The sequence below is a fragment of the Hippoglossus hippoglossus genome, chromosome 20, assembly GCF_009819705.1.
Source record: "Hippoglossus hippoglossus isolate fHipHip1 chromosome 20, fHipHip1.pri, whole genome shotgun sequence".
Lineage (NCBI taxonomy): Eukaryota > Metazoa > Chordata > Actinopteri > Pleuronectiformes > Pleuronectidae > Hippoglossus > Hippoglossus hippoglossus.
Window position 1 is genome coordinate 11,097,068 of NC_047170.1, and position 27,783 is coordinate 11,124,850.

The 27,783-nt window shown below is 43.5% G+C and overlaps 1 protein-coding gene across 1 annotated transcript in view; it reads left to right on the forward strand.

Moving 5' to 3' along the window:
• stau2 (staufen double-stranded RNA binding protein 2) overlaps positions 1-27,783 on the forward strand; it is an 81,702-nt gene that overhangs the window by 29,550 nt on the left and 24,369 nt on the right. The window contains exons 8-13 of the mRNA XM_034571893.1: positions 813-1,025; positions 1,380-1,517; positions 4,323-4,451; positions 6,963-7,020; positions 14,630-14,997; positions 25,487-25,600. Coding sequence (XP_034427784.1) covers positions 813-1,025; positions 1,380-1,517; positions 4,323-4,451; positions 6,963-7,020; positions 14,630-14,997; positions 25,487-25,600 — 1,020 coding nt within the window. The remainder of the gene's footprint in view (positions 1-812; positions 1,026-1,379; positions 1,518-4,322; positions 4,452-6,962; positions 7,021-14,629; positions 14,998-25,486; positions 25,601-27,783) is intronic.

Consider the following 27,783-nt stretch of genomic DNA (forward strand, 5'->3'; position numbering starts at 1 on the left):
TTTTAATCAGTTTGATCGGTCACTGGGTTTAAATGAACAGTTCTTAGATTGCATCTGATCGCTACAATTTGTGCTGTCTGCACCTGAAATTAAACTCGAATGAAGGCGAGCGGGAGAGGGGCCCAGGAAAGAGAGTTTAGTGGACGTCCAGAGAAACACTTCCACGCAGCAGCTGTAGCTACAGGGGGAGAAAGTCAGCAAAGCTACGCGTTGAAAAGGCGTCCACAATAGCTGAAAACGTACTGTCAGTAAGTGTGTGTAACCCAACTCTTCCACCAGTGTGTTTTTCTGAATAAGGTTTGAGAGAAACCCACCTGCTACACACACACACTGTTCTTGGACTTCACAGGAAGTGGATGTGATTGCAGAAGCATGACCTAACGCCAGCCGGTGTTTGTTTTAGGTCTCCCAGGTGACCAGAGACTAGAGGAAGGAAACTGAGCCTTCACCACCAGGGACCGTCATCTAGGAACATGTTACTCTTCATATGTGTGTTTGTGCATCAATGTGTGTGTGTGTGTTTTGTATATGAATAACACACACATATGGGTGGGTAGCACTGTGACCATCAAGAGCAGATGTTTTGGACCACCTGGTGTAGCTGCTCGCAGAGCGCGCTGCACACACACCCTCACACATATCACACACACCAAAAACGCTCAGACACAGACAGATTTATTGTCCGTCTTTCACTTTATCTTTTAACTGTTTGTCTGTTTTCTGTAAACCATTTCGTGACCAACCTGGTGTAACACAAAATTAACTAGATGTTTATTAACACAAAGTCCCTCTTTTCCCCCTGGTGTCACCAGGTGTTGAAGGAGAGCGGCCCCCCACACATGAAAAGCTTCTTGACTCGCGTCTCTGTGGGGGAGTTCTCTGCCAATGGCGAAGGAAATAGCAAGAAGCTGTCCAAAAAGCGCGCCGCTCTGACCATTCTGCAGGACCTGAAGAAGCTGCCCTTCATCCCCGCCGTGGAGAAACCCAAGACGCACTACAAGAAACGCACCAAAACCATCCTCAAGGTACAAACGGCTGGGCAGGGGAAGGCAAGAGTGTGGGTGGAAAGGCCGGCTATGATTTCATTCTGTGAAATCAAATGGCCACGTAAAAAGGAAGGAATCTGTCGAGGTGCAGTCAACTTAGAGGTGTTGCTACTGCCAGTCATCATACTCTTTAGGACAACAGAATCATCTCGTGCCAGTGGTGCTGTAAAAAATCAGTTGAATCTTAAATAATTTCCTTGAACCTATGAATTGCTTTGTATTACGAAAGGAACACACCCCTTTTATCAGGTAGGCTCAGCAAACTTCCGATAAGGCAATAATAGAATTTGACATTTGAAATCAATCACCATGTGTCTGCTCTTTTCTTGCCAGACGGGACCAGACTATGGCCAGGGCATGAACCCCATCAGCCGTCTCGCCCAGATCCAACAGGCCAAGAAGGAGAAGGAGCCCGAGTACCTGCTGCTCTCAGAGAGGGGGATGCCCCGACGCCGGGAGTTCATCATGCAGGTCAGTAATTCATTTCTTACATAATCCTGTCACAGTCTATGCTCTTGTAAGAAACCAGGTTTTAGCAAATATATGCCCATGAAGCACAGGAGCTGAATGATAATCTGCTTTAACTTGCCTTCATAGATAAATGATATGATCAGAGTATGAGTAGAAATATATTTAAGAAGATGCTTTATCACCTTGTTGGGAGAACAAGCCAATGGCGAGAGCAAGAATAGACCCTCTCCGTCTGACCAAAGGAAGCTGGCAGCTTTATATAACCTCTTTCCGCAAGAGCACAGGTTTCTTAGTTTCCTCCTGGGACCATGCTCTGGTTTGCTATTTTTGTCATGTGTGCTCTCCCAGCTCTGATACCATTTTGTACGTAGAAGATCATTTATAGTTAAATTAGAAAACCTACTCTTTACAATGTTATGATTTCTGACCCTCCCCACATCTCCTCTACGTCTTCCTCTCTCCGCCCCTCTGTTTCTCATCCACCCAATTCCCCCTCTGAAATGTTCCTTTAAATATTCACCATTTTTATTACATGCAGTTAAACCTCAAATAGATTCATATCCATCTTAACCGCCCTGTTGTCCCTCAGTGGTGCAGCCAACTCTTTTATACTCGTAGATTTAGATTTCAAGCTGTTGCTGCCTGTGAAGAAAGCACCCAGATGGTGTTCCGTACCTCAGAATTACACGTTAGACTGTGGTGGTGTAGTTGGGAGCCAGTGTTCATTAACGGAATAAGATTTCGTGGTCTCGCTGCAGCAGTGACCTTTAACACTTAACAAAGTTAGAGATGATTTGCTGTTTATCGCTAATCCAGTAAACAGAACAGGGACTTTGTATGTGGAAGGAACCTTAACAGATGCTACATACCTGTTTCCGAGTTGCATGAACTACTGTGTTTGAGGTCACAAATAAAAAAAAGCCACATCTTTATGTAACGAGAGCACAGTTCATTGGAAACCTGTCAATTAGTTCATGGTTGGGTTTGTATTCTCATCCTTAAATTAGATTTGCCTGATTCTTACTGACATCGCTTGTATCCATTTTATCCGTATTACTTTTACATGGTCGAAATGTAAAGCTATCTATTACCTTCTGCTATCCTTTCTGCCAGTCTTTCTCAGTTCATGAACGCTATTAATTTAGTTATAACAAGATCAAGGCATTATTCTGCATATGTATCAGGAAAAGCATTTATTCAGTTTCTCTTTATCATTCAGTTTCCGTCATGCTGTAATGAGTTGCTCACCATTAGACATGACTCATCCAATCAAGCTCAATTTGTAAGGGCTTTTACGAATCGTAAAAATATTCTTTTTAAACGGTCTTACTGTGAATCATGTAAGTGCTTTGTAGCTATTACAGGAATCATAGAGGCCAGATTATAGTCTACATCATAGACTGTATAAAAAGATGGACGACAAGTGAAAGTTGTAGTTCTTATCACACGGATATTAGATCATTTTGCTGGTGAGTTTGGTTTTAATTGGTTACTTGATGCCAAAAATGGGTTTGAAATGTCATCATTGACAGTTGAGGCTGATTCCCGATTGGTTAAGCGAGTGCATAGACGGGACCTCGCTACCCCGGCTCCAACTCCCGATCACTACTGTGCAGACTATGGCTCCAGATAACGTCTTTGGGGCAAGACGGCAGCTCTTGTATATGTGATATTTTGGCTTAATTTCTCATTAGTTGGAGAAACGTCGTCCATCTATTTATACAGTCTAATGTCTACATGTATGTAAATGCATATTTGCGTGTGTTGATAACAGCTTCATCTCACACATTTGTCTCTTTAGGTAGAAAGAAAAATATAAAATGTTAAGCATGTTAGATCACTGTTGTTGCTACAGTCTGTGTGTATCATCAAGATTTAAGTCAAGTCAGTGTCTGTTTCTGTTTCTTAGCTTTGTTGCTGTTCAAACAACCAGCAAAGCCCAGTCCATTTTAAATTTATGCACATTTTAACAGCAGTGTCTCCGTCTGTGTGCGTGTCTCTCAGTCAAACTCTCCCTCTTTGTTTCTCCTTCCGTAAATCTTTTCTTTCACATGAGGAACAGAGCTTCTCTTAGCATCGGGGAGTAATTCAGCCTCAAACCTATTCTCCATGCCTCTTTGATACACACATTAAGCCCTGCGAGTGTGTGCGTTCCTTTTGTGCCATCCACTCACTCTTCTAAAATTTCCACATTGTTTCCCTCGGTAAGCAGCAGGGCTCAAATGAGTCTCTGTTTTCACATCTTTTGTCAAAAAAGAGGCTCCACTTTGTGTCCGGAGCCTTTGTGTGGCTGATAGTCCTTTAACATTTAATAAAAGAGTAATTGTGTTTATTTTAGTAATTTGGTAATTTATTTAGGCCGTCCTGCTCAGTGTAAGTCGTGGCCTACTTGATGCATGCAGACCAGCTCTCAGTGAGCATGTCAGACCACTTTGAATAAGTGCACTGAGGCCTGGCTCTTCACAGGCCTTGGCTCCCCGAATGGTATTTGTACAGTGTAATTGTCTGTTTGCATAACATAACGACGTCTGATATTCTCTTGGAAATATCTGTTTACATTCTGTGAAGACAGATTTAATGTTTTGGGATCACTGGAAAACAAACACTTCACTTGGAGCCTTCTTGTGCGATGCAAATTGCACGGCTGACTCGAGCCAGAAAGCAAAGTGCTGTCGACTGAAAGTGTGAAACTAAAGCAAAGTCATGGAAAAACCGTGCGATCTGGTATCACCTGGGCAAGTGTGTCTCATGCACTTACAAGTGTGTTTTCCTCCTGTGTCTGTTCTCGCATCCGTGCACATGCAGGTGAAGGTGAATAACGAGGTTGCCACGGGAACAGGGCCGAACAAGAAAGTGGCCAAGCGGAACGCAGCCGAGGCGATGCTGCTGCAGCTGGGATACAAGGCCTCCACAGTCCCTCAGAGCCCCACCGAGGTACGAGATCTACTTTACCACCGATGCTTACACTGACTCACATCTTCTGGAGCAACTTGATATTCGTACCACTCTGTTTGGTTGTGTAACTATTCATCTATTGTACTGCATGATTACTGTAAGCATAACGTTTACATGGAGGTGGAAGGCTTCTAATAATCAGCAATTTTTCAATTAATCTATAACCTTGTAAAATGTCATTGCTCCATTATGGTGTCTTCAATTTGCTAGTGGTGTTTCACAACATTATAAAACAGCAAAGCCTCACATCAAAGAAACTGGAACCAGTGAATTATTGTTTATGCTTAATGATGATTAATTAATTGATTCATGGATTTTAAAGTTGTTACTGTTTAATTTTCGGCCCATTCATTATTTGATTAATAATCAAACCAGTTCTCGACGTAACCCTAACTTAATTTTTGAATTAGAGCAGAAAGAATCTTTTCATTTACAGAAAATGTATTATATCAGTATTAAACCATGGAAGTTGCAATTACATGGTGTGTACTTTTAACTATGTTAACAGTCAATTAATTGTTAAAGAATAGATTTCTTTTAATCTAAGCATACAGCAACTGGCTGTGGTGCATTGTGTAAATAAGTACACATATTACATCATTGTGGAAAACAGGCATTGTTTTCTTTTCCACATAACACTCACACATTCACTAGAAGAATAGAGCAAAAATGTGCTCAGTGATTAATTGATCGCTTTCACATTGTTGTGTTATTGACCTGCACACAAGGAGATGCACTCAATTTGCAAGGAGATGCACCCACACATGTTTCCTGAAACTGTGACGTGAAGCGGGGAACAAACATGAAGTTACCAACATTTTTGTAGGGCGTCTGTGGGCAGCTGTCTGTTACTGTCGCTCTTTCACTCTCGGTCCTGCTTTGCAAAAATGCTTAGGCACTGCACCCTTGTCTTGTAATGTTAGAGAAAACCTGCTTACACACACATAACGCACACGCACACACACTCTTACTCTGAAATGTCATGTAGTGCGTTTTGTAATTGGTATTCCGGACCCGTTAGCCGCAGGGCTTCAGGGATGGTGATGCTGGTCGGTGAGTGCCTATGCAGCTGTATGCTGAAGGATTACATAAAAAGAAATTCTATGCACCACCATCATTTTGTCTATACACTATCTCTACAGCCCCGTGCAGAATTCATGAAATACTGATACCAAGGCGATCCTTGGATACATCACGAATCCCAGCGCTGCTGACCTCTCTTATGTAACCTGCTCAGCTCCTCTGAACCAAACGTGTTTTGCAAGCAGCCATTGATCACCATCATCTTTATTCACCCCATTGGTTTTTAAGCTCAAGGGAGCATATTTAGATAGAGATGATGTTACACAACCAGGAATCACAACTAGGACTATTCAGCGTTCCCCAGACAGCTCATTAGTTAGATATGTGCCGCTGCATATATTTTATTCAGACAGCTATACCATACAGCCAAAGGATGACACATTGCTCTGATCAGAATGACTGTGAGGTTGAGTTCTATTCTCCATAGAAACCACAACACAGTTTGCATTCAATGTTTCATTTTCATACTAAACAGTCTAATATTCAGTCTGGTCTGTTGTGTATTTACCCCTGAAAAACCTCTTAAGCTTCAGCTCATCATGTGTTTGACAGTGCTGAACCCCCATCACACTGTGACAAGTGTTGACAAGGACATTTTGGAAAGTTATTAAATTCCTGTCCACTTCGTTGCATGGTTTAATTTTTTAGCCCCATAAACCACCATGATTTGATGACTAAGGTTTCAGATAAATGACAGTGTGCTGTACTGGAAATAAGCAGAGAGACATTTCTGGTTACACTCAAGTCAAAATATTTGGACACAATGGAGTTACTGGCTAATACATGGCTGTGCATTGACGGGAAAAAAACTGAAAATTATTTTGACGCCCTAATTTTCTTTAGATCCTTAGACAACCCCCGGGCTCTGTGGGATAATTAAACAATATCCTGTTTTGTGGGATAGGTTGTCTCTCTCTCTCTCTCTCTCTCTGTCGCTCTCCATCCTTCCCTGCCTCCCCTTTTGTTGCCAACTGTGTTGCACTACATTCCCATCCTGGGACTGTGGGTGATCTGTGGAGTGAGAAGAGACGTGTGTGAGAGTGAGAGACGGAGAGGGGGGGGTGGTATTTGTTTACAATCATGTCATCTCCTTAGCTGTCACACACATCAGAGATTTTCATTTTCACACACGTGTTTATGGCTGCGTGTGTTTACGCATACCGCAGCAGAAGAAACGCACTGAATAAGAGCCTTTTTATAGTCGCTAAACATTGACAACCCCTTTAATTAAGTAGCTGGCCTAGACGGACACTAGGCTCCTTAAGCGTCCCCTCCTGTGAGCGCTCGTCTCTTTGTGGCCCAAACAGTAGGAAGGAACTTGTCAGACATGCGTGAAGAAGCTGTCTGTTCAAGGATCTACATCTCTCTTTACCTCCCCCTTCTCTCCTTCTCTCTGCATCACTACAGATGGACAACAAAGGCTGGAACGGACAAAAGGCGTCCTTTACCGAAGCGACAAGTAACAGTGAGTATCCGCACGTCTCCCTGTGTCTCTCTCCCACTTCCTTCTCCTCCTCCTCTCCGGCTGTCTATCGTTCCCTCCATCCTGCAGGTGGTTTTAGCTGTCGAGATGGCCCGGCGTTTAATCTCTGTGACTGGTCAATGGGCCTCTGACTGTCAGCTTAATCGGCCGTGCGTCCTCGTGGGGAGCCTGCGAATTCAGGCTCATTCATACAGGCTTACAGAGCCGGCACACTGAGGCCCTCCGGGGAGTCCCCCCACTGCCTTCCTGTGCAAAAAACGTAGCCTTTCACTCAGGATTAACACACAAGCACGCAGGAGTCCAGATGCACACACACACACACACACACACACACACACACACACACACACACACACACACACACACACACACACACACACACACACACACACACACACGCACATTCCCTTAATCCTACACACACAGAGACACAAAGCACATCATGAGGCAGGATATGTGATGATATGATATAAGGCTTTATATGAAGCAAGATATATCTCACTTAGCTGTGTCTAACACATGCCAGCTGCAGGCAACGTAAGATAAAGAGCCCATTAAAAGTGCTGGAACTTTGAATTAACTCAATTGTCATTGCAAACACTGCTGCACAGTTGATGCACGTTAGCCCATAAAGCAGTATTGTTGTACAACATGCTATGTATAGTGGCATACTCTTGTGTATCTGCATATGACATCCCTTTAGATTCAGCTTGTGACTGTTTCATTACAATTGATGCAATTATGCAGTTATTGGCACATGATGCCACAAGGATAGAGGCAGTTTTTTATTCAAGCTATATGTATATTATAATATATGTAAGTATGCAATTTAGGTGAAACTCGGATGATCCAGTGCCTCTGGTGTTTTTTAGTCAGGCTTAGTTACACAGTGTTGGCCAGCTTGTCTAAATTTGAAATCATCAAGTTATGCCAATATTTCCACACTATGCAGCTTGGTATTCGGGAAATATTGAAGAAAAAAACATTACGGGTCATTTAACAAGAAAGGAGTCATATTATGAGAGTGCAAAGTCATAATATTACGTCATACTTCCGCTTCTCCCGAATCCAGAATGTTTCTTGAGAAACGATGAAAACCCTTGAATATCACGCAGATGTATCCAATGATAACAACCATTTCCTCTCAAAGAGGCAACTTTGTCCAAGTCTATGTGATTCTTTCAAAGTCCTGATACTAATGATAATGTGGGGCTGATGAGCCAAAAGATTAAATGTATCGTTGTTACTGAACCTTATAGCTAACAAAATGCACCACATACCTTGTTTAATGCTGGTGACAGACTTATCTTCTGATTTGTCCCCTCTAGCATCACGAAAATTGTGACTTTCTTGTGACTTTCATAGATTTGTGACTATTTTTCTTGTAATATTACGACTTTAATCATTATTTTTATTAAGTGGCCCTAGTACTCCATCACACTGGTCGTGAGGGTACATTTCATCATCTACACACTCAGGCCCCTGTGCAGATGGAAGTAAACTGAGTGCTGCTGGGTACTGGATTCCACATCCTTTGTTAAATGTTACCAACATTGTCTTCTTTTTTTAAAACTTTTTTCTCATGCACATGTGTGTAAACCATGTCTGCGTACACACACACAGCCCAGACTTTATGTATAGGATTAAGTCTCGTACAAGGCTTAATTCTTGTTTAGTCTCCTGCTGCACTGAAAAATGTCATGTCACAGTGCTGTAACAAAGGCATAATGCAAGATTCTGCTTCACTGCAAAAAGCCAAGATAAACCCTGATGATTGTCTCCGTCCATCTGTCTCTGTCAAAACTGGGATCAGATATGAAGCAAACACAGAGACACATAAAAGACCGTCTCCTCCTCAGTCATTCTCTCATTTGGAAAAAATCCTCTACTTATGGAAAATTTATACCGTAGACAAAATAGTTTCACGACAGGATTTATGTATGAATCTACATGGGAATGTGAGGGCCTTAAGGGACGTTTCATTTATAGAGGGCGAAGGACTGTTCTCTAAAAAGTGCATGGATGCAATTTTGTAGGAAGCAGCTGGTCTCCATCAGCTGTGTCTGTTGTTGAGTTGGCCGTCTCGTCTGTAATCAAAATAAAAACAATGAAAGGGTCTTCCGCTCACAGAAAAGTCAAAATGCTATTACAAGACTTCACTTTCTATTTTCAGTTGTTTTCCTGTTCTCCAGTGTCTGGCACCGCTGTCATTTTTCCACATGGTGTGAGAGCCGAGTAAGTTAATATTTATTAAAGGTAGAATAAGCAAAGAATTCCTCGTCCTGGGTTTGCTTAAGCAGATTTACGTGCGTCGTATTACCTGAGCTTGATTTGCTGTGATGTCCCACTCTGATAAAACGACTGCGAGCAGTTTCACTCCAAATGGCAGCGAAGTAAATGCCAGCAGCTGGAGAAAGAGCCGTTTAAAGGGACAAATGAATAGCCTGTGAGATGTGGAGCAGCAGAGTGGAAAACAAACAGATAGCCTTATTAGATTTGAATGTGCTGTCGTCACTTGGGTCTAATGGAGGCTTTTGGCAGCGCTGCCAGCACAGGGGTATCCAGCTTTCGGCCCGGAGAGGAGAATTGATGTGATGTTTCAGCTTTTCCTATGTTAGAAAGAACAAAGCAGACGGGTGAGACCAATCACTCGCACTTCTTGTGTTTGCTCATTGCTGGTCCACGCTCCATATACAGAATCCAGATGACAATGGAGCCCCTGCCACAATTTACACAGCAATCATATCTGTGATTTAGTCCAATTTTGAGAAAGATGCATCACCTTAATTGTGTTTAGGGATAAAAGATTGCTCTGTTGGGTAAACTTATTTTGGTGGTTGTGGTCTCTATGGTAGCCCACACTCCAGGCCTTGCCCAATACCTCCACAGAAGAGCCCCCTGGGAAACCACGTCTTCCTTCTTTGGTGATTATTCCTGTTGCTGGCATGGAGTGTGTCTTTGGTCCCGTGCCATTCCGACTCATAGTTTATCTCACACTCAGCGTGAGGCTTAACTGTCTGCTAATTACCTCTTTAAAGTTGCCCAAACCACAGAACACTCACACGACGCTAATGTCTGAATAATGTTTATTGCATAAACACCATTTACAACTCACTCAAACAGATGCAGCTGGTCTCGGTTTTCTATGTGTGTGTCTTGTGATTGCTGAATAGAAGATATTTCTGGTGTGTCTGTTGTTTTGATTGACTTTGTTGTTCATTAAATGGAAGAAGGAATAACTCAATCAGTTTGCAGAATTGCAGCGTATTCAATAAAAAATATGTTCTGGAATGAGAACGATTGTAAAAAAAATTTATACGTGAGAAACAGTGCTGAATCGTAGTTTGTGCTGACGTGTATTTATAGAGGAAAAACTCTCACACAAGCAATAGAGAATAGGTTGTCTTGAGCTATTTCTGTGTGATCAAAGTTTCGGGGACCAAAGTCATTTATCTTGATATTTACACATCAAATTCTTACTTTCGTAGCCAAGTCCTCTCCTAGTATTAAGAAGCACTGGGCTGCAGTGTTTACGTGTGTGTCCTCATTTTATTTGTATCATGCAGGCGGATTCAAACGTGCAAGCGCGCGTGGCGTAATTCACATCCTGCTGTTGGTTTTGCACTATTCCGCTGATTGACAGTCGGTGGCAGTTGCGTGCCAACAAAGAAGACTGCTGGCAAAGACACTTGGATGCAAACATTGCACAATATAATATTCTAAAAAATGTGGCTTTGTGAAGCTGCAGAGATGCATTGAACTCCACAGATTTTTTTCTCAGAAGAGGTGCATGTGTGAACGCAAATATCCGAGTGAGAGCCGAGTCTGCAGAGTTTTTCCGCTTGGCCCCCTAGTATAAAGTCAGGAGAATTCGAGGATCCCTCATTGGATTCACCGCGATTTAGTGGGGGGAGGTTGATGATGCTGAACACGCGACAGACGCAAAAATGAAAAAAAGAAAACAAACATCTCCCCCTGAAAAAGTGGTGATACACACATAGAAGACACAGACGAAGATGTCAAGAGAGTTTGTGGTGATAAGAGTCGGTGTTGGGGTTCTGTAAACATGATCCCTGCCACGGAATTGATACGTCACTTCCTGCCTCTGTCTGCTGCATCCGGCTGCACCACCTGTCGCCTGAATAATGAGGATTTGTTTCTGTTGTGAACGCGTCCGTGCAGAGAACCTCCCGCTGCGCTGTGCATGTGTAAAAGGCAAAGTCCTATAGGTCGTGTCTGAAAACGACTTCTATGTTGTTACGAGAGAGAAAATTCATTCGACAGGGTTTTAGTTTTTCTTAAAGATGCAAACAATGGGATTTAGTGAGAAATGCAACATGTGACTCCAACAAAATCCACATTTAGCCACAAGAAAACTTCACAGGTCCTTTAAAATCTTAGAAGGCTTTTCAAGTCACACTAGATAATATCAGTCCTTATTTATATCATGACACCAGTGGTCACTGGTGGGTACTGCAAGTCTGCTTCAATAATACAGGTGTCAGAGCTCCTCTCAGCCACTAAGTGCAACATAGAGGCTCAATCAGAAGAAGAGGAACTTGTTGTATCCTTGTGGTTATGAATGCCAGCTGTTTTTACAACTTGCTGTCTACATGTCAGTGTCTGTACAATGCATCGCAGCCGTATGTGTAGTGTTGCAACAGATCACCTAAAAATGAAAATGCACTCATTATCTACTCACAACTATGCCGATGGAGGAGTGAGTGAAGTGTTTGAGTCCACAAAACACTTTTGGAGTTTCAGGGGTAAATCGCATTGCAGCCAAATCCAATACCAAATTAGGCTAAAAACAAGGTGTAAATGACGAAGTTTCGAGTCAAATTTGAATGTCGGGGCTTACGGACACTGGGATGACACCACAGGAGCAGTGTGGAAGCATTTTATGTTTATTTTTCTGTTCTTTTACGTTTGAAGAAGTGGTCGCCATTTACTTCAATTTTATTGGATTTGGCTGCAATGCTGTTTACCCCAGAAGTGTTTTCTGGACTCAAACACTTCACCCACCCTTCCATCGACACAGTGGTGAGGAGATAATGAGTGGATTTTCATTTTTGGGTGAACTATCCCTTTAAAGAAGCAGCACTACACCTGTGGTTGCAGCATTATGTTAGACAAACTTGGAGAAATTAGGTAAATGTGTCTCATGGCCTGTCCTTTAATGGCTCTGTACTTCTGTTCATCTTCCACACGGAACACTCACACCTCAGGCATCCACAAGCACTCATTGTGTTGTTGTAAGTGTGTGTGTGTGTGTGTGGGTGTGTGTCAGTGTCCTTTGCCCTGGTAAGCTGTGGGATGCAGCGCTACAACAAACACGGTGGCTTAGAGACAGGAAGGGAGAGCAAAAAAGAAGTAAGAAGAGAGTGATTTTTCTTTCTTCTATTCCCATGGGTATTGCAGCAGGGCTTTTCTCTCGAGTTGCCACATTTCATTTCCTGCTGTGCATATATTTGTGTGTGTGCGTGTGTCCGTCCGTTTTGTGCATGTGTGAACTATGTGAAGGTCTTGCTCCACCGTGGTGATTTATAGCGGCGGGCTTCAGCCCTATCTGTTTTCGATCAGTCTCATGCTTGACTCTGGCTTCCCTCCAGCGCTCCCCTGGCCCACTGGACGCCGAGCCTGGGTGGGACCCCTCCAAAACTGCCTGGAACCAGCACCACAAACACACTCTCCTTCGCCTTCTCCCCCCACTGCTCTCGCTCTCTCCTTTCCCCCAACTTGCTTCCCACTTCATGTACACAATTTCACAATCGCTGTCCAACATCCTCAAGCACAAACACACTTCGTCACTCTTACTTATTCACTCTCACTACGTCTCCTCCTTTTGTCTCACTCTTGCTCATTCTTGCTCTCACGCTCTTGTTTGCCATCTGACACCAGCTTTGAGCGCTCAATCACATGCAAACATCGTCACATGCACGCCCACGCACACTTAAGCAGACAATCACACACACTCACATGGATTACATTCACTGCCTCCCCCCCCCCCCCTCTCTTCAGTACCCTTTGTCCACTGCTGATGTCATGTTGGCTAACACCTTACATTTTTATGACGTCTCAGAATGCAAAGGCCTGCAAGTTTTACTTGTGTAAATTTAAATTAAAGTTGTCATCATGATTGGGAGGAGGGGGGGGGGGGGGAAATCCTAGAAGTTGTGTCATTGTTGGCCTGGGGCAGTTTGTTGTAGTATGAGTAATAAGTCCTGGGTTTCATTGCTGTTTCCTTCAGCTTTACTGCTTCTCTGGAAAGGAAGGCAAACTTCATTGTTCATAATGGGAAATACTGTCTGCAGGTTCCCAGAAACCCTAGACTAGCGTGTGTGTCTGTGTGTGTGTCTGTGTGTGTGTGTGTGTGTGTGTGTGTGAGAGATGGTAATGTTAACTCAAACAGGAAGTGTCCTGTCAGTCATGTGCTCAGTCCAGCGCTTTCTCCCAGCTGTTGGTCTGTACGCACACACAAACAAGCCCGCAGACGTACGCACAGACACATACACAGCTGGTCTTCCTGTCTCTGGTGACCTTGGCTGGACTTCGGAGGCTCCGCATGGGTTTCACATCCCAACCTCATCTTCCATCTGAACTGGCTCCCAGCTCATCCCACTTTTTTTTCCTCCTTTACTCTCCCTTCACATTTCGTCTTCTCCTTTCACATCTCATTTTCTTTCCTCTTATTTCTAACGCAGCCGAATAGTGACGAAACCCGTCGGTGTTTCCCCCCCTTTTCCACCTGTCACGACCATTTCAGGATAGTGATGTCAGAGCGCAGGAAGCCAACATTTAGATTTATCCAAATGGTCTGGATTGCAAACATGGGCTTGGATCGCTGTTGCGCTTAGCTGGCTAAAACCACAGCATGTCTGGATGGAGCTGCATCCTGTTGAAGAAAAGCCGCTCAGACAACAAAGGTTCCTCCGCATCCTGGATCAAAATCGCTCAGGATGTTTCCTCGAGCCACTGAAATATTCCCTCAAGAACCTTGATCTGAGAGCGAACCTGCCGCTGAGTTCTAACATGTCTGTTGTTGAGGAGACGTTAGAAGTGAAGCAGGACGCCAGTTAGCTGCCGATGCCGTTTTCCGTCAGTGATGAAGTCAAATCCAATCTGATATTGCTAGATTCTCCATTTGTGTCTGTGTCTTTGTGTTTTATCGTGAGAAAGTAAGAGGTTCTGTGTGTTTTCCAGCAGACACTTTGAAAGTGCTCGGAAATGCCAAACCACATGAAAATAAATTCATGCATGTCAGGTACGGGTGAGTCTGTTCCTGGTCGGGTCCAAAGTTTGTTCTAAAGGTCATGGCGACCTCTAGAAGAAACTGTCATGGGGGTAGTGAGCAGCAGAGGAGTGTGTGTATTTCGATCATTTGACCCTGAATAACGAGAGGAATAATAAACCATTTTTCTCTCCCTTCTCCCTCTTTCTCCTACTCTGTCCCTTTAATGCTCTTAATAAACACAATTCATGGTCATTCTCTTCCCTCTGCTCCTCCACCTTCTCATCTCTGTTAATTTATCCATCATTTAATTTGTTCCTGTTTTCCTCTCCTCCCTCCCCTCTTCCTTGACCCCTCCAGCACAGAAAGGTCTGCTCCACCTCAGCCCCGACGTCTACCAGGAGATGGAGGCCAGCAGGAAGCAGGGGGGCAGCGCCTCGGGCCCTTGCAGCAGCGGCAACAATGGCAACTCCGTCAACTACATACCATCCAAAGACATGGGGCCCTGCTCTGCCCCGCTGCCCCCAGGACACCCTCCGTATTACAGCGGCTCACCCTCTTCACCCAGCCCGACTGCTACCATGGCCAGGGAGCTGCTTCTTAATGGCCAGTCACCCACTGCTGACGCCTCCCTGCCCATAAAAGGGAAGAACCCGGCTCTGGCCTGTGGCGTCTCGGTGCAGCCTGCACAGCAGTTGGACTACCTGGCTCGCATCCAGGGCTTCCAGGTAAGATGCAACAAGGTGGACATGCTGCCACTAGGGTGTCTGTAGAGCCGGAAAAATATCTAAATTGAAGTCTCCATCTGTAGTTTTGGCTTTCCTTTTGATAATAGTGACAAACTTATTTCAAAGAAAGAACAAAGGTGAAATAGTAGCATTTGCTTGAGCTGTCCAAAAACATCACATTTCAGACTTCCTGGTTCAGATTTCAAACCTCAAAACCCCAAGAAATCTCTGAGCCTAATTCACTCCAATCGCTGTTTGTGAACTCTTAAAAGCTGCAATCGTGTAGTGTGAACTAGGCTGTAGTCTGCAACCTGCATTTACTGTGATGAGTGAAGTGATAGAAATGAAAATGCAGAAAGTGAGACTTAAGTTGGAGAAAGTAATTCTGTTTTTTTCACAAATGTTCTTTGTTTCTTCTGGATGCCCCTAAATGCCCCATCACAGAGGACTCCATGCTGATAGGCACACAATTGTTTCCAGTTTCACATTTTTCCCCCCTTGTGGAACAAGGGCTTGTATTTCATTTCTAACTGGCATCAATTAGGTCATAAAAGTCAAAATTCAAACTTGGTAAAAGCTGCGAACACCCTGTGGTACAGTCATGCAGTGTGCACACATGCTAAAGTGACGGCACACAGATGTTCGCGTGACCATACAAAAAATATTTCCCCTCTACCCACCCACCCATACACACACACACACACACACAAAGCACGCATGCACACACACCCCCTTGGCTTCTCCCTCCGTATAAATATGAATGTGGTCTTGGTCAACCTGTGGGGTTGAACAGAGGAAACCACATGTACACCACTTGAAACCTTGTCACTAAAGAGATAGAGGCTCTATGGATCCAAACACGTGCACGGAGCATATTGTGCACAATCTTCACCTCTAATCACCTGCAACTGCTGCATTTATGTTTGTAGATAATGACACGACTGCTCGGAAAAGCCTTTCTGAGAAGAAGAGAGTAATAAGAGGGATACCACTACAGGACAAGTGGCCTCGTGTGAAGAGTCTAGAACATAGTATCGCTCAATAAAACACAATTTGTTTTCTGTTTCACCCTGTAGGCATTATTGGCAGGCTGCTGATTTAAACCAGGAACTAAACCTCACAGGTGCTTCTGTCATTACAGGACTGGACACACACACACACACACACACACACACACACACACACACACACACACACACACACACACACACAGCTCACTCTCAGCACTCCGTGTGTGTCTTTGTGTCCAATAAAGAGACAACCCATGTTCTGTTTTAATCTGCGCCGCCCGATCTGTAGCGCATACCACGCCACTGATACCAGCGCCCGTTCACTAAAGCTGCAGATGCTTTTTATCAGTTAGAGCGAAAACATTTTATCTTAACCTGCTGAGGGTTCTTTTGAAAGGCCTTTGTTATTGCTCTGAGCCTTCCTGTGTGTGGGTAACCTGAGAGAGCTCTGCTGCCAGGCCAAGCCCAAACACACACACACACACACACACAGCAGGTTCTGTTTAGTAGAAATGGAAGAGTTGGTCAAAGCCTGTGTGAAGTTTATGTCCTCGTCGTTCTCTTGCATGCTATACAAACCATAAGTTATTTCCCACATGTATACACATATCTTTTGTCTGTGCACCCTTACATGCATTTCTGTGAATAAATACACACTTAACTATCAGTGTCGTCACATATTTCCGTGTGTTTGTGTTTCTTAAGTGAGGAATTCAGGCTGTAATTGAGACATGCAGACAATATGTGTTCCATTGAGGGGATGTTTCAAATCATCTTGGTTTGTAATGAGAACCTCTGGTTGTCTCAACAGCCATGTCAAGCAGACCTCTTAAGGCTTATGTATTCTTATGTGTTTTTGTGGGATAAACCACCACAGACATTCAAATGTTTTTGCCAAAACCTGCACTTGTCGGCTTTTCCACCGGACACATAATGTGCCGCTTCGTGTCGGGCCAGCTCTCACTTGACCACACTCAACAACAAACAAGGGCTCAGATCCACCATAAGATTTTTTTTCAGTAATTTGATAATAATCTCCTGGTCTGATTAGTAACTTTGTTTTTGTAATGTAATTATGTTATCCAAGTGAGCGGATTACAATGACTGCCCAACATTGGATTAAAGCAACTAAGCAAACACAGAGGACATTCTCATAGTGTCTGTTTCAGCCATCCAGCTCAGCAGACAAAGGGCCGGACCTACCTGCTAAGCCCTTCTTTTGATTTGATTGGAAAATAGCCTCTGGTGGAAGCTCTGACTGGATAAGCAACAGTGTGTTGTACTCACGCCAGCTTGGAGCGAGGATGCTGGCACTTACTCCAGAGTGTGTGTGTGTGTGTGTGTGTGTGTGTGTGTGTGTGTGTGTGTGTGTGTGTGTGTGTGTGTGTGTGTGTGTGTGTGTGTGTGTGTGTGTGTGTGTGTGTGTGTATTTCCTATTAATTTGGCTGGCGTGTTGTTGGCACAGTGGGTATGTGTGCTAGAAGTAGGGCAGAAACAAAGAAGCAGGAGGTAATAGACAACACATGGGCCAAGGATGAAGTTCTGAGTAAGAGCCACGTAACAGATTCTGCTTCTTTCTCTATGTCCGTGTATCTCTCTTTGCTTTCTGGTTTATTATAAATATGTAATATACATAATATCTTTCTGCAGCTCCATCTTAATTGCTTCCTCTGTTCTTAATGACCAACTCTTACTTCTCTTGCTGTTTGTGTAGTTTGTTGAAGGCTTTGACCTCAGCATTGCAGTCACCAGCTGCCCATCTACTCTGCCATCACATTACTTAATAGTCATGACAGACTGCTGCTACTTCAGATTATTACCTTTTACCCATTTTCCCAAAGTGAGCAGGAGATTTTATATCAAAGATCAATGATTGATGGAAATCTAATGATATTTTTTTTATCTTCACCTTCAAATGAAACCACAGTACACACCTGGACTGAGACAAATGCGCTAATGATTTACTCTCGAGCTCGTCACACTTGATTACATCCACTTTATTTCCAATAGGCTTTTTAATCATCACAGCTCTTTCGGTCTGTGCATGTGGGTCGGCAGAGTTGGAGTGATTTAGTGGTTGAGCGAATTAATGAAGAAGACAGGAGTGAAGTGGACAGAGCGAGAAAGGAAGTGTGGATGAAATACGTGTGTGTGTGTGTGTGTGTGTGTGTGTGTGTGTGTGTGTGTGTGTGTGTGTGTGTGTGTGTGTGTGTGTGTGTGTGTGTGTGTGTGTGTGTGTGTGTGTGTGTGAGAGTGAGGGATCACATGCTGCTCTTGTTTGTGGGCAAACACAGAGTGATTCTTCAGGCATAATGGCAAGTTACATGATCCCCAGTTAGTTACATGAGTAGCCAGTGGACAGGCATGTGTCTAACATGGAAAAGTTATTGTCGTACTCTCGAGGATGACAGGATTTGTTTGTTTTTATCCACAGAAACATTTAGTTCCACTGTGTGCATCTCATATCAGATTTATGTTTAGGATGTGTGGACCTATTGTGTTTACATCTGTATATCATTCGAACCATCGTGATTTGATCTACGTCAACACACAGCAGTTAGAAACACAACAGTCCCATATTTCGCTGCTTTCAGACATGCACTGAAGTCCGGATATTTTCCTGAAATGTCTTTTGAGGGCCTGTATTAGAGAAGGCAAATGTCCGAGATGGTTGCACCGGACATTATCTGGCGTTCATATCTGAAAATGGCTTTGGTTAGATATTGCTAAATGCTAAATCACTATACAATTTGCTTAAAATGCTAAGCTAATGTTAAAGTAGTACAAGTGGAGAAGAGTCATGAAGTCAACAAACTGACTGGGTAAAAGTATCATATAAAAACATTGCTTATATAAGCTAACATTAGCTCCCGTAAGATACTGGTCACATTAGACCAAATATGACCCAGTAAGGCTGTAGCCGCAAAATCCATGTGTATTAAATTGACTCTCTTAACCTTTTCATTTATAGGAGGAGGTGTTTTTTTCTTAGAATCACGTCCACTATGAAATGTTAAGTTTCGAAAAAAGTCTTGCTCCTAAGTTATAATGATTTGATTTTGCTTGTTCTGGACAATGATTAGATTAGCATCGTTTTGCCCAAGCTCCATAAAAATTAGGCAGAGAACCTTCCAGCAAGCGGCTCATTATTTTTGTTCTGCATAATGTAATACTGTTAGCCATATTCCTAAGCAACTGGCCGGTACAGTAAATGTCGCACCTTTCCTGCAAGAATTGGAAATTACAACCCCTCCTGAGGTTGAGCTCTGGTTGTGCAAATGGAAAATATGACGGAGCCACTTTGTGTATTGTTGCAGAGATTTTCCTCGGCCTGTAGAGTTGTGATCAGCAGCATAAAACAGAACCTGATAGTTTCGTTTGTTTGACTAAAATGTATGGGTTGGCGCTGTCACAATCATATGGGTCACATCTGAGATCTTAATGACGCAGGTTTTTGCCACCTGTTAGAAACTGTTAATATCCTCTTGCATGCATGGCAATCATAGATCGCACACTGTACGATAACATAACATTCCAGGTTGTGTCTGGAAGAGCTGAGCGGTATCTGCTGCATCTGTCAGTTCTGTCCACCTGCTAAATCCAAAAGCAATAACACAGCGGAGATAGCAATCGGCTGAGTTATGTTATCTAGCCATGACGGGCTGAGGTTGGGAGATGGATTTTTAGAGAGGAGGCAGGGCCGTATTCATGGCTGCGCTGGAATCAGTACTTCTATGTTGGAAATCCCATGTTAATGAAAACACTATGCTGGGAGGGTGGCTGGTGTTGATATCCATTCAGTGCAGTTCCCAGGATTTCTCACACTTGCACGTTGTTTGCTCTTCCCTCTCGCCGCTTCCCTCTTTGGCTTACTAGAAAGACCACTTCAAATGTTTCCGACTACTCCTCGTACCCTGCCTGGTAGTTCCTACCCTCTGTCTTTTTTCCCCCACCCTCTCTCCTCCCTTCCTGATCTCCACTGCTGACTCTCATCTCTCTGTATCAACATCAAACGCCCGATCTGGTACAAACGTTCAAAGACTCCTCTAACAGTTTGTTTCCAACCTCCTTGTCATCGTCTCATTCCTCGACTCTGTGTTTACTCTGGGATTTGCGTTAGAAAATACATTTTGGGATGGCTAATCCCACCACGTTTGATTTCCACGGCAGGGTGATGGCTTCCAGCTGTGCTCTGCGGCATATTTGTGTGAAGAGCGATCTTCGAAAACAAGTTTTGTCGGTGGTATAAATCAGACCGTTGATGCTGCGCTGGCTCGGCGCACAGTCTCTCTGCTAACATGGTGGCCTTCTGCGTTCATGTCGGTGCGCACGCCTGTGTCTGTGTGTGTTTGGCATAACTGAGTGATGATGTTTTTACACAATCAAGCCCATTTGCAGACCTTTAAATCAAATATCCTCAAGTGCCAGCACAGCACATTGCAAATTTGAATATGCAGCGTAATCTTTCTTTCACGTGCTTTTGTTCTTTGTATTTTGATAGTATAGATCATATTTCATGTAATTCTCAACACTAGGCAGCGATGCATGGGTAGATGGAGGGTGTGTTAAGCTGGCACTTTCTTTGGAATCCAAACTCTCTTCATTATCTGCACACACCAATTACTGTTCTCAGAAGTACCCTGGCCTGCCGTCTACCACCAGTTTAATCTACTTCTGTACTGAGCGAGCTCTTTCACAAGTTGCAAACAGAGTCCCAAATATTTTGATGACAATTTAATGATGGATAATAACATAGTAAAAAATCCCCTTTGGGCCGTGTTCTGTGCCCAAACCTCTCTGGATAAAACAAAGTGGTCAGAAAACAATGCATAGTTATGATAATAATGTCTCGAATGTTGTTTCTCTCCTAGTAAATCAAAACCTTGCACCAGGAATATTTTTTTCTAGTACTGCAAAATCAAGTGCCACTTTCCATTGGCGTACCGTCAGGATAAGCAAGACGAGCAGTGTTTGACTAGTTAAAGCAAAAAACAATGAAAACGATGCTAATGTGAAATCAATACATCTCCTAACATCTCAGACCAGTGCTCTGACCAATAAGGATCTGATACTGCTTGTTTGCATTCATCATAAATTACTGATGTCTCGTGGCTGCAGAACGCTATTGTTTCTGGAAGCTAGGTACAGTACCAGCCTTTATCATTTCTCATTTTCATTGACGTGATCATGTTCCTTTGACAAAAGCTGGGACTTGTCAAGCAGAGGGGGAGCAGTTTTATGGACATTTACACATTCACATCATGGCTACTCCTGGACTTCCTATAGCTAGCTAACAGACAAGTGTGCTTGTCAGTAGTGCCCTTTTGATTCAAATACTTTAGTTATTACCTAGAGGTGATGTTTTCATTGCTGTTTGTCTGATTGCCTGCAAGATTATGCAAAATCTACTCAAGCGTTTCCTTGAAACTTGATGGAAGCGTGGACTATGGGCCAAGGAAGAACCCCTTTGTGGAGGGATGTGCTCTCTGAGTGCCCTTCTGCTCACTTTTTGGTATATAATTTTAACAACTGACCTTGTTTTAGTATAATCTTAGTTGTTTGCTTAAAAACCACCAGTGAAACACCACCCGTCTGACTGTCAGCAGTTTACGCTGATAGATTGCATTCAATTTTACAGTGGTTTCTTTTTTTCTGGTATTTCCTGAGAAAATCCCATTCGTGAATGCAAGTTCTCAATCACCAACTGGCTTCAATAAAACTCTATACTCACTTTGTCTCATTGTCTTAAGACCTCTGTCTGTGATTGGGCCAAAGTGCACTCTAAAGTTTTTAGAGTAGCAGCTTTGTTTTCCCTCAACCATTAGTAGAAGTGAAAGGTATATTAACAGTGCGCTTCAAACACTCTTGACCCCTGAGGTTCCAGCTGAAGTGACTCGATGTGGACCTCTAATTGCTTCTCACCAACAATGACAGCGGGTCAGCTTCGGCTGAAAATGGCTTGTTTATTTTGGTAGAGTCAAAGTTATTTCCATGCTCTTTGACTCACTCTCCTGCACTCGACTAGCTCATTGTCCTTCAATACTAAGTATTGTTTTTTGGGGAACACAATCCTAATAATAGAGTCGTACAATTATATCCTTTGTGTATATGTGCATGTACTTTGCGCCCTCTCATGCCTATCTAGATCTGTATTTGTGGGTATTTGCGGTGCATATTTGTGCACTTCACATAAAATTCAAGCATGGCTGCATGGGCGCTATGACTGTGATTTCTTTTTAGTTTGTGCATGTTCGTGTTTGTTCGAATAACGAGCAGCATTTGAAGAGGAGCCATCCAGCTTTAGAAGCCAGATGTCAGAGGTCGTTCCACATTAGTGCCGCCGATCAATCGCAGGCCTTGCATAACTCTCCTGCCTCTTTGTCTCTAAAGGAAGTGGATTAGAGGCTGTTTTTGGAGTTGGGACCTGGGATGATTAGTTAGGCCTGTTTAGAATGCATGCACTCACAGATGCATACAAACATGCACTCAAAACAGACTGGCTTGATGGGATAATAGACAGTTTGTTTTCAAGATGCTTGTTCTTTTACTTTCCACAACATCATTGCCAATGAGATGATGCTGTAATGTTCTTTGATGCTAGAAGATCGACAGACATTTTTTCCTGTCGATGGGTTACAGGCACTGGTAAATGAAAGTAAGCAGGTACTTTGTCTGTTTTATCAATTAAGTACCAAGAAACAAAAACCTCCAGGTGATTTATGGTGACCTGCCAACCTTGTTTTAATCAGATTTTGGCTGGTGATGAGAGGATATCAAGATTTATCTCCAATATCATTTTGTGTCAATGAGCATTACAGGTACAAAAAAATGTATGTTTCTAGACCCACCATGAGATCTTTAAAGCTGCTTTTAGACATCCACTGAAGTGCAGACATTTTCCTGAAATTGACAGTTGCTTTGGACTAAATGCTAACGTTGGCATGATCATATCCTGACAGTGACAATGCTAATATTTCGATGTTTCGCAGCTAAAATGTTGACCATATTCTCCATTTTAGGTCAGCATATTTGTATGCTAACATCTGCTAATGACATCTAAGGACAAAGTATTGCTGAGACTGAAGAATTTGCTCATTAATACTGGACAAATTTAAAATGTCATCAGATAATGGCCTTAGAGAGATAGTTAAAGTATTACCAAAGGGTTTACAGTTCATCCTGTTGGGTAGATGAGCGGTACGTGTATCTATTAAATGGCAGTTGAGACCTGTCACTGGAAAAATGACAGAATGAACAGAAAACACAAAAGTAGATCTTTACTCTGACTGAATGAAACAGACATAAAACTTTGACATTGAATAGACCTTTTACATGTAGATCAAACTTTAAAAACACTCTTTATGTTTGATTAAAAAATGGTTAAGAGTTTTGATTTAATTACTTTAATCAACTCCTAATCTTTGGACCCTGATGATCAAACAATACTTAACCAACCAAACGCACAATGGAAGAAGTTGGGAATTCTAAGTTGCATATGTCTGTGCAGTGAGAGGCTGAAAGAGACGGTCTGTTTCCTCCAGCACCATCGAAGGGCCTCACCCTCAGCTGGAGGCCTGACAGCTCGCAATAGATGAACCGAGCCAAGTGCCCGCTGATCAGACAGCATGATTACACCATATATCACAGGCTCTCAACCGCAGCCCCTTGTACGGCCTAAATGAACCAGCATACTGGACAGTTGTGCGCACACACACACACACACACACACACACAGATCCATATCTTTGGGATCACACCCATAGTCCTGTTTTTCTTCACACACAAGCGGAATTCCCGAGATTTATAGAAGCAGCTTAGCACATTCACATATATTTCCAAACTTTCTGAAATGGGATTCGTGTTACCGGACAATTATATTCCTGCCCCTAAAAAGTCCCCCGCCTCCATCTTTTTTCTTTTCTTCACCCCTCTCTCTCTTTCTTTCTCCGTCCCGCTAATGTTGACGTCTGGAGAATTTATTAGAGATTAACTTGTCAGAGAAAGCTTTTTCCACGGCTAACTTTACTACATTCATCATTCATACACATAACAGATAGCATTCCACAATTTATCACCGTGGGCCCATCTCCGCATCAGCAGGTGTGCGTTCACATGCATGTGTGTCTTCCTCGCGCGGACTATATTTAACATCACCTGATCGCTCATATCTCTGTGCGCACATGCTCATATCAACGTGTGTTTGTGTATGTTATGATGGGTCTGTGTCTTTATGGGCAGACGTCCATGTGTCTGGCCGGCTGGAGCACACACACACACTTGTCCACATACGATCATAACTCATTCGGAGAGACGCACACACCTCGCTCTGGAAGCTTTCAGTCACAGGTCATATATGTCTGTGCGTGCATGTGTGTGCACATGAGTTACGTATGCATGGCCAACAAAACTGTAGCTGAGATGAGATCAAACTTAGATCACGTGAGGTTAGTTAGAATACACACAGGGAAATACACAGACACACACACACACACACACACACACACACACACACACACACACACATACTTTCCCCTGATTAGAGAGTAAAACTTCAACCAGCATAAATAAACAGAGACAAACTAACACATACATTGTATATGTAAATTAAACAGATACTTATATTAACATGTTTTCTACGTAATTATTATTGTTCATTTTGGCCGAAACTCTACAATTCCTGTCAGAAAATCTAGTAACAGCCCATTTTTATTATATCTGACTTATCTGAGGAGTGCAGTCCACTTTTAGTGAAGTGTACTAGAAGCCGTGTTGTTTCCAAAGCTAGATTCATTCATACCTGCTCGCTTACTTTTTCATTTGCCCTTGGTAGTGTGAAACCATTTTGACTCACTAATGTCCCTCTCCCGTCCCGTCTGTCCTTTGTCTCCCTCCATCAGTCCAATATTTCCCTGCTTTCAGTTCTCATGCTTATTTGCGCCATTTATTAGAATGCCTGCAGCTGTCCTTGGCATAAGTAGGCCAGGCAAACACATGCGCACATAAACGGACATATACACATGCAAATGTGCGCGGAGTCAGTGAGAAGTAGGGCAGATAAGCAGTCTTGCCCAAAGCCCTTGGATCTCAGGAGCAGACTGTCCCAGAGGAGCATCATGTCATAACAGCCCTAATTGCGCAGCATTTAAGAATGCCTGCAGAGTTACCCTCTCAATGATGAGGGGTCGCCAGTGATGTCACCACCACCCCCTCGGATGCCCCCTCGCCAACACGTGTACACGTCCATACATCCATTTCCCCCCATTGCCATCTCGGTGTGGTGTGGTGTGGGGTAATTGTCCACAAATGTTCTGGTGGCAATTAGACATGCAAGATTTACTCTCAAGCCAACCACTTCCAAAAACACGAGACCGTATCCCGCTGAAAACCTCAGTGCTCTCGTCATCTGTGCACTGACTGATGTTTTCCTGTGTTTACTTTTTTGGCTAACTGAATTTGTCGACCTTTGCCCTCTTTCCCAGGTGCAGTACACTGATGCGCAGAGTGGTAAGGATTTTGTGACCTATCTGACCCTCTCCCCTGTGCAAATGACTTTCCACGGCACTGGGAGCACCCTCCAAGCCAGCCATGACCAGGTATGTGTGAGCGTACGTGTATGCAAGTAAGGGGTGGGGGGGGTGGGTGTCTCACTGAATTCATGCTGTTAGAAGCAGTTCACAAAAATGAAATGTGGAAGCTCAAAGTGTTGCAGCGTCAATCTGAAAACGTACATGATCAATCAGCAATCTGAATGCTCTTGCACAAACCTGGTAGCAAGCAGTTCCTACATCAAAATGCTCACCATCTTTCCAACCTAGACTCTCATATAGAATAGAATGCAGCTCAGGCCACAATTTTCTGTGCAAATCTGACCGAGCCCGAGAGAAAACTAGCCGAGCCCAACCCGAACATGTCAGGCATTTGTTTTTTGTGTCCGAGCCTGATTTGACTAAAACTGAATATCATTTCAACGTTTTTGTCTGAATCAGCCCAACTCGTTTTGTGCCGACAAGCTTGGTTTGGGCATCCACACTCCTTCTAGAGGTTTAATTTTACTTTGCCCAAACACTCTCCGTAGTGAGCAAAAAGGAATCCCCAGACCAAAACTGGCCTAACATACATGAATGGAGGTTTAATCATTTTGTGTAATAACTATGGATAAAAACACATCAAACTAAAACTACTGACAAAAATACATGTCATATATGCATCAGCGTTGACAGGTCAAGACAGGTTTTTAATGCTGTAGTTAACTCCTCTATGATTTGCTTCAGCCAACATACTGTTAGAGCCAATAATGTCTGCTAATATCATCTGTGCTCGACCCCTAAGTATCTGCTTATCCTGGTTCACTGAAGTGTGGCATGTAGTGTATACAGTGTAGTATATAGGTCATATTGTGAGGAGGCAGCGGTCCTCCATCTTCCTCCATCCTCTAATTAACGGAGAAGTCTTGGCTCCGTGGCTTAATTATTAATCGCCAGATCATCGGAACCACCTGTGGTAATAATCCCTCGTTGCATTTTGGTCAGACAAGCCTCTGTTCCTCACACACGCAGCTGCCAGCTCACTATGATTTTCAATCTATCATAGACGGAGTATCACCACAGCTCGTGGCCTGCCCCTCGTATTCTCTCCCTCCCTCTTCGGTTTTTCTCACTCACTCTCTCTCGCGTACTCCCCATATTCAGAAGGAGGCTCTTTGTCTTGTGTTGCCCAAGCAGAAAAGCAGTTGCTTACATTCTATCATCTAAACATAGGACGCCCCTTTGTTCGGCAGCCTTCAAAGCTTTAATAAAGGGCCGGCCCAGTCCCTGAATGGGACAGCTGACAGGGGGCTGGTGCCGCCACCGCTAACTCAGAGCCAAGCCAATATAGGCCAGGCAGGTCTGCGTCCTCAGGACCTGTTGTTGCCAGGAGCACTGGGGCATGACCGACTGTTAGAAGCCTTTTCTTTCCCTCATCTCAGTACAGTGAGGAGTACGACCACAAAGGGAGCACCTAACAATGAGGGGGTCGCCCTCAGCAGCCCCCAAACCCCAACACTTGTTGAACAAAGTAGGCCCGAAGGCGTCACACATTTTGTCAGCTTTACCGTGATGATGGTGATGATGCCGGCCGCTGTGAGGATGGAGTAGTTGTTGACTTACTAATAAGGCCCTCAGAGTTTACCTGTAAGTCAATAGAACAGGTTCCCTCGTGTGCTGGACGAGCTCAGTTGCACCCATTCAGGTCAATCCGTCAAGCGTCTGACTCGACAACTAATAATCCAGGGGAGCTCCACGTGTTGCCTATGCCATGTGTTGGCCTTGGCACAGATACGCACAAACACACACCCAGCACTTTTATCTGTGCAATTAGACATTGTAAATCTGATGAGATGGAACAGAGGATGTCTCGGAGAAGAAGCGTTAAACCTCTCCCGGAGCCTGTCTTTGTTACTGTACACACACGGCTAACAGAGTAACGCGTGCTCCCTCTGGTCCGTGTCATTATACGCCTCTCTGGGAAGTTCCTGCCTCGTTATCTCATTTGCTTTCATGGAGGTTTATGTCAGGTAGAGCAGAGCGTTTGATAAGGATCAACAGCCGACGGAAATCCTCTCCACACATCTCTGCCCGTGATGTGTGAAGGAAAGATGTGTGAGATATGGACTGCAGTTGTGGATGAGTAGCTGAGGAAACCAAACAGTACATACAAAACAACACTTGATGAAGCGTGTGCGAGATCTGGATTAATTCAAAACGGTTAGAAACTTTCTTCTTTCTGTCTGATTTAC